Source organism: Propithecus coquereli, unplaced genomic scaffold (assembly GCF_000956105.1).
Source record: "Propithecus coquereli isolate 6110/MARCELLA unplaced genomic scaffold, Pcoq_1.0 Scaffold38, whole genome shotgun sequence".
In the NCBI taxonomy this organism is placed as follows: Eukaryota; Metazoa; Chordata; class Mammalia; order Primates; family Indriidae; genus Propithecus; species Propithecus coquereli.
Genome location: NW_012149507.1, coordinates 4,480,843 through 4,488,833, shown reverse-complemented (window position 1 = coordinate 4,488,833; position 7,991 = coordinate 4,480,843). Strand labels below are relative to the sequence as shown.

Here is a 7,991-nt window from a genome sequence, read left to right as displayed (position 1 = left end):
TTTTTTTATTGAATTCTCTTGTACAATTTTTTTATCATTCATGTTTTATTAGGAATTCTGTGGGCACTGTTGTTTTAGGGATAGAAAGACATGTATTATAGTGTAGTCACTTACTAGACATTTAAAGGGCAAAATGATGAGTTCTCTTTTCAAATAAATTGCAGTTTGTATTTTTAATGTAATAACACCAACAAATGTAGTTATGATACAGCAGCTGAAGTATTCAATTGAGGCTGCATAACCAATATACATGATGGTAAACAAAATAAGAGAAAGTAATAAAAAGCAATGTAGATTTTTTTTCTAAACCTGCATTCTTCTATATGTGTAATTCAGTTTCAAAAAGAAGTCCTATTATAGGTAGTGTATTTCTTAACTAAGATTAAAAGAGATCATTGAAGTGAGAGCTCTATATTACTGTAACCATAGTTTTTTTAAGTGATGCTTATTTATATCATGTTCTTGAGTTATCCAAATTGCTGATTTTTGTCTGATGTCATTATGGGCTTCCTGGTACAAGAGTAATTGGCCTTGTAGGTAATTTTTGTTTATAAATTACAGATGCCACACATTGAAGCACTTTTGAAAAGAAAGCTATCAGAACAGGATGAACTAAAGAAAAAACCTAGAAGATCATGTACTCTTCCAAACTATACTAAAGGCACTGGAGATATTTTGGGAAAGGTTTGTGTTTAAGCCTTTTAACAGGCAGTGTACTTTATTATCTTGTTTTATTTTGTTTAAAATGTGTTGTCCAAATGTGACATAAGAGTGTCAGCTCCTTTGTAATTTTTTTCCAATAAATTACCTGCTCTTATGACCATAATCGGGATTTGGCAGAGTTTAAAACTGAAATTTATAATACTGCTATTGAAGGCTATGGCAGAAGTTGTTAACATGTCTTAGTTCAAGGCTCGTTGTCTACTTAGAGATGCTTCCATGTCATACAGCTTTATAGGGAGCCAGCACCATTATAGGTGACTGAAGGGAGACAACAGAAGAGAGAAAAATATCAGCATTCTTCTGGGTTCTGAGTCTAATGTTAGAGAATGAATTGTGGAATGCCTCTAGAACTTTAAGAAAAAGCAACAACAAACAAAAAACTTATTACACGTATTTGCTGCTGAGGGAGAATGCCATTCTTCTTTCTCTATTGCTGCTGTCCTTGCCCTGTTTGTTTTTACTTATGTTAAATGAGTTATATTTTCATTCTGTCCTGCCATTATTCAATGGTGAACATTCTATTTTATATTTTTTCTGGGTCAAATTCTGTTAATATTTGCAATTATTAGTAAGTTCTTTAGCTAAGTTTCACTTCTTCTCTGTACATATTTTATCATCTGCATTTTTTCTGTAGCATCTTCGGTTTTTAATCCTGTTAAGGTTTGTGGTATATGTGTATGTTTCACCTGTTAACTTTTCCATTTAATATGCGTCTCATCTTAATTGCTTTTACCCCCATTTTAAAGTTAAACTGAAACTGAGGTACAGAGATTAAATAACTTGCTCAAGCTTACACAGCTAGCAAGTGGCAAAGCCAGGACTCAAACCCCAGACAGTCTGACTCCATAGTCTGTACTTATTGTTTATGTATTAATACATCATTCTACTTTCATATCCACTGTATGAACTCTTTGTAGTATTTCTCATTTTTATGTGAGGAAATTGAAGTTGCTGGAACTTCAATAATTTGCTAAGATATAGTTAGAGGCAGAGCTTAAATGCAAATCAAGGTCTCTATGACTCCAAAGCCCATGGTAGTTGTTTTTATATACTGAACTGCACACTGAAAATAGGAGGTGATGTGTAACAGTGTTTACTACCAAAACCATATCATATTATTACCCAAACCCCAGATCTGCAAATTGAAAAATTAAGGGTGTAAATTCATAAGTTAGAAAACAGTATGTTAATATATATTGTTTTAAATTGTTATTCCTCAGAACCAATTTTTAGAAAAAAGAAGTCCTATGAGTCTAAGCATGTAGATAACTATAGATAGTCTGGTTTCCACATTTTAATGATCCATCCAATACAAAATTCTTACACAATATGTAAGATTTTTACCAATGTATAAAATAAATTTTAGCAAGAGAAATATTTTTAAGTCTCTTGTTCAAATATGTCTCATTACATATCTTGAAAATCTGGGGAAATCTTTGAAATTTCATTTTGTATAGTTTCTCCTGTCTCTTGAGAAGTACAGATTCTATCTTGACCAGTAAGAGAAAACTTTCCAGTCCCTCCAAATCATCCTTAATCTTCTCCCTTGCTTCCTTTATAAAAAATTCTTCCAGTCATTTATCCTAAAACTAGAATAAGTAATCATGGAACTATAATAGGAACAAGGGGAGATTTTCCCCCCAAACCTTACAATGTATTTAGTTTTAACATCATGAATATCTCAATTAACTTGGATATTTTAGTCTTTTCCTCCTCAGTTCCAAAATATCTGGAAATCCCCATCCCTAAATGAGGAGGAATTTGCAGCAGTTTTAAGATTTTTTTATTCAGTTAGACATAAATATCATTAATATGTCCTTCTAAATAGATTTACCTCAATATTATAGTATTTCTTTCAGAAAACATATCTAAATATCACAAATAAGAACTATTTCTTCTGCTTACATTTGATTTTCCTCTAGTAATTCTTTCTACATTGACTAGAACATTTTTTTCATCTTCACTTACATGTCTTATTGCTAAGGTAGGTTTGCGCTACCAGACCAGGTAAGAATAAAGGGTAGATATGACCATACGAGCATGATGAGTGGAATTTTGATACTGGCCGCAGTATTCCAACCTTAGTGGACTTTAAGCAGGAGTGTTTGTGACTGAAGCAAGAATTTGTAAATAGGAGTGTAATTATTTATCCTAAGCTCCAAAGAAATGTTCCTATAAGCAGAAACAGAAGAAACAATTCTCATTTGTGACATTTAGATTTGTTTTCTGAAAGAAATACTATAATACTGAAGTAAAATATCTACTTAGAAGGGAGGGGTACATTAACTATAACTATATTTTACGTTTAATTGAATCTTAAAACTGCAATGATTTTATGTATAATTATTTAAATATATTTTATGGTTATTTTACTAATAAGACACGTCCCGTTTTTATAGAGATACTAAAATGTGAAAAAAACATATCTTCAGTTAGCTGATAAAATTCCTAATATTTTTACTTGCCTATTTACACATTTACTGGAATTTAATCTGGAAAATTTTTTCAATATGTAACAGCCTAATAGACAATTTAATATATTCAAGTCAATAAGTTTTCACAACTTGAGAATTTATTTGTAATTCATGTTAGTGTTTCAGAAAAGTGTTTTTGTTATTTAGACTTGGGCTTTTAAAGTATTTATCAAATTTTTATATATATATTTTTAAATTTTTTACTTAATTTTATTAAAATGTATTATAGATTGCACATCTAGCACAAATCGAAGATGACAGAGCTGCAATGGTTATTTCCTGGCATCTGGCAAGTGACATGGACTGTGTAGTCACCCTGACCACTGATGCTGCACGTCGTATCTACGATGAAACCCAAGGTCGTCAGCAAGTGTTGCCCCTTGATTCTATTTATAAGAAGACTCTTCCAGATTGGAAAAGGTTAGAAAAAATGAACACATGAACATATCATTGGCATCCTCGTCTAGGACCAGCGTTAGAGGCTGCTTTTCTCCTTTCCTTGTCAAACTAAACTACAGATGGCTTATACTGTTATTACAAACTAATTGAAGGTAGCAGTAAGATAAAATCAAGCAGATATTTTTATATGGTAAATATTTTTGTTTCTAAGAGCATAATAGCTAATCATTTAGGAGTAGCACTTGTGAATTTGGGAGTTGATTATATGATCAGAATGATATAGAGTATATTCATATGTTTTTCATATTTTTTAAAATTAAAAGGTTATATGTGCTTCGTTTAATACCTTTTTAAAATTTCGTTTCATTTAGACCTCTACCTCATTTCCGAAATGGAAAATTGTATTTTAAGCCCATTGGAGATCCAGTCTTCGCTCGAGATTTGTTAACATTTCCAGATAATATAGAACATTGTGAAACAGGTAAACAGATGTTATGATGGCTTTATTTTGTACAGGTGTTGCATTTGTGATACAGATCTATAAATTACTGATTATGAAAGTTAATGTTTTATTGTAGCTTATAAGTGATATTTTTATTAATATTCCATTTTTTTCTATTAGAGGAAGGTTGAATAAAATTGTAGTGTTAGCATTATTTATCAAAGAAAGATTTGCAGTGTGTGTTAAATTTTAATACAACCAAAGAAAATACAACTTTCAAAATCTTTTTTTTTTTTTTTTTAAGTATTTGGTATGCTGTTAGGAGACACAATTATTTTGGATAATCTGGATGCAGCCAATCATTATAGAAAAGAGGTATGTATTTGATTTCATTTTTAATTTATAGGCTCCAATTCTAACATGTATTTTAAAAATTTAATATATTAGCGCCATATATAGAAATCATTCCTTTTGATGATACATGTATAAGATGACTAAGTAGCCCTGTCAAAACCAATGTAAATCTTGCAAATCAATAAGCAACCTAAAATTAGGCAAAATATATGAATGAGTAGGCCAAAATGCAAATTAAAATGAGATGTGTTTGTGGGCTATGAAATTGTCTAAGACTCAAAACGGTATCTGTTATCGAGGATAGTATTGGAAAAAGAGTACTCTCAGATAATTTTGGTGGAAGTATAATTTGATGTAACTTTTTGTATTAGTTTGCTAGGGCTGCCATTACACAGTATCACAGACTGAGTGGCTTAATAGAATTTTTTTTTTTTTTTTTGACTGGGTCTCACTCTGCTGCGCAGGCTAAAGTGCAGTGTCATCATCATAGCTCACCAGAACCTCAAACTCCTGGATTAAAGTGATCCTCCTGCCTGAGCCTCCTGAGTAGCTGGGACTGTAGGCACATGCCACCACGCCCAGCCAATTTTTTTATGTTTTGCAGAGACGGGATCTTGGTATGTTGCTCAGGCTAGTCTTGAACTCCTGGTCTCAAGCAGTCCTCCTCTTTGGCCTCCCAAAGTGCTGGGATTACAGGCATGAGCCACTGCATCAGGCTGAAATTTATTGTCTCATAATTCTGGAGGCTGGAAGTCCAAATTCAAGGCATTAGCTGGGTTGGTTTCTTCTAACGACTGAGTGAAGGGTCCATTCCAGGCCTTTCTTCGTGCCTTGTAAATGGCTGTCTTCTCCCTCTGTCTCTTCACATCTATGTGTGACTGTGTCCAAATTTCCCCGTTGTTATAAGGATACCAGTCATATTGGATTAGGGCCCACCACAATGGCCTCACTTTAACTTGATTATCTCTGTAAATACCCTGTCTCCAAATAAGGTCACATTCTGAGATACTGAGGGTTAGGACTTTAATATACAGATTTGGGGGGAACACAATTCAGCCTATAGCACTTTGGAGGATAGTTTGGCAATATAAATTTTTCAGTTGTTTATTGCTACATAACAAACAATCCAAAAGTTTAGTGGGTTTAAATAACAGTGTATTAGTTCTCTTTTGTCTGTGGATTTCTCCAAGTGATGTTAGCTAGTTGCAATATTAGCTAGTTGCACTGGGTTGATCGCAGCTCCAAAATACCTCCCTTACATAGCTAGCAGTTCGTGCTGGTTGCCATTGGGCAAGTCACCTGGCATTGGCCAGGGGCTCAGTTGGGGTTAACTTTGGGGGTTATTATCCTCATCCACCAGAGTGAGATAGGGTAGAATAAATGCTGTTAAGAGTTTTAGAAGCCCTTTTGTCTAGCTAAAGGGATCTAGGAGAGCAGTACTTTAAATGTTTCTCAGGTCTTAACAAAGCAACATCCTTGACTTGATTTTGACCCTCAGGGTACATTTTACTGGCAATGCACTAGACTTGATCTTAGCCAGTATTTGTAAATAGTGTATTCTGGAATCATGGTGACTTTCAGGTTCATCCTCTCTCACTTTATAGATGAGAAACCTTAAGCTCAAAACAAATAATGGAGAGCTGGGTGGTGCGGTGGTGCCTGCCTGTAGTCGCAGCTACTCCAGGGGCTGATGCAGGAGGATCACTTGAGCCATGATCACACCTGAGATTAACCACTGCACTCTAGCCTGGCAATATAGCAATATATTTCATCTCTAAAAAAATAAAAATTAAAGAAAAAACAATAAATAATGGATTTTTTCCAGGTCACAGTAGTAATTCATATCAGAACTAGAACTGAATTCTTTAGAGCAGTTTGTCTTTGGGCTTAGTTAAGAAACAGTAATAAATTCTTCACTAATTTAAGAAAGCCAAATTAGTGCTTTTATTGAATATCATACAGCTAATTGGGGAATAGTGTTTGGCATCTTCATGAATGTTTCCTTGTGAGCCTAATAATAGATATAATAATACTGTACCAGAAAGTGACTTTAGATGGGAGGGCTACTATATTCTGTTGGTGCTAAGTGTGTTTATGTGTCCTGCATTATGGCATAGAAATCATACCCGTTAAATGCTATGATAACATAGAATTGGTTTGGAGATGAGAAGCTTACCAGTGAGTATAGAATTAAGAAATAGGATGATGACCAGAAGACTACGTAGTTCAGTCAGATATTTGGATACTTACTGTGTGTGAGACACAATGTTGTGCTATTAAATGTTGAACAACCAGCTCTCTGGGGAGGAGGTGTGGGGGTCCTTGATTTGTAGCTTTTGCCAGTTTCCTTGGTGTAAATACTCATCATGGCTGATTTCCCACTGCCTGTATGAAGTCATTGAATACAATGTTTGGGAGACCTGGTTTTTGTGACCCCCAGTACAAGCTGACTCCAACACACCACTAAGCACAGTGCACTGGGGATTATACAAAGATGAACTAGACAGATCAACCATAGGAAACTCCAGCTGAGATCACTAAAATGTTATTTCAGATATCTATCTTACTGACCTTGCAAGAAAGTAAGGATTTTAAGTGGAAATGGGAACCCATCGAGATAAAGAACACTAAAGGCAGATTTTTGCCTTGAGAACGTTTGCCAAACTAATTTAACCTGAGTATCAATTTTCAATCTCTTGAGGGATTTAAGGGTAGGAGACAAAACCCGGAGCTCTAACCAACATGGGGAATCTGATAGCTAGGACCCCACCCCACCATCCCCCACCCCACAATGGGCTAAAATTTAGTGTAAAGTGAACAAAGAAATAAACCAGCTACCTCCATCTCAACTCTGGCTGCTTCTGGGGACTGCTAAAAATTTGCATCTCTTGGACCTTGGCAACAAGTGGAAAAGAAAAAATAAAACACTTTTCTAGAGAATTCATCAGCATAAACAAATTGGCCCCTTCTGTTCGCAACCTGCATTCATACTACTTGGATGTTCTGAAAAACCTCAAGGTGAACATTTGGTTTGATGTGGTGCTGGACTGGTAGCATCCTTACATATTTGATCAAAACAAACACAGGTTCTTTCTGGAAGAATTCACCTTTATCTTAGAACTGAAATAATTTCCATATTGACAATGAGAGCAAATATTTAAAATGTGATTAATATAGTTTAAGATATGAAAGTGTTGAAAATGATAAAAGAACAAGTCAACTTGAAAAAAATTAAATACAGCTTCTAAAAATAAAAAGATACTATAGAAATCAAGTACTAACTGGGCAGGTTTAACATCTTAAGAGATAATTAGTAAATTGGAAAGTGGATCAGAGAAAATATTCAGACTGCAACTCAGAGAGAAAGAGAAAAAGGTTGAAGAGACATGAGGCATAGAATGAGAAAATCTAAAGTCTAAACAGGGAAAGAGAAAAGGATCATAGGCAATATTTGAAGAACTAATAGCTTAAAACTTAAAGCTCATGAAAGATACCGATACTAGCTTCAAAAAATGTTATAGGCCGGGCGCGGTGGCTCACGCCTGTAATCCTAGCACTCTGGGAGGCCGAGGCGGGCGGATTGTTTGAGCTCAGGAGTT

The 7,991-nt window shown here is 34.5% G+C and overlaps 1 protein-coding gene across 1 annotated transcript in view; it reads left to right on the top strand.

Annotated features, from left to right (window-relative positions):
• SMCHD1 (structural maintenance of chromosomes flexible hinge domain containing 1) overlaps positions 1–7,991 on the top strand; it is a 175,263-nt gene that overhangs the window by 158,953 nt on the left and 8,319 nt on the right. The window contains exons 33-36 of the mRNA XM_012652077.1: positions 562–684; positions 3,427–3,617; positions 3,968–4,077; positions 4,343–4,413. Coding sequence (XP_012507531.1) covers positions 562–684; positions 3,427–3,617; positions 3,968–4,077; positions 4,343–4,413 — 495 coding nt within the window. The remainder of the gene's footprint in view (positions 1–561; positions 685–3,426; positions 3,618–3,967; positions 4,078–4,342; positions 4,414–7,991) is intronic.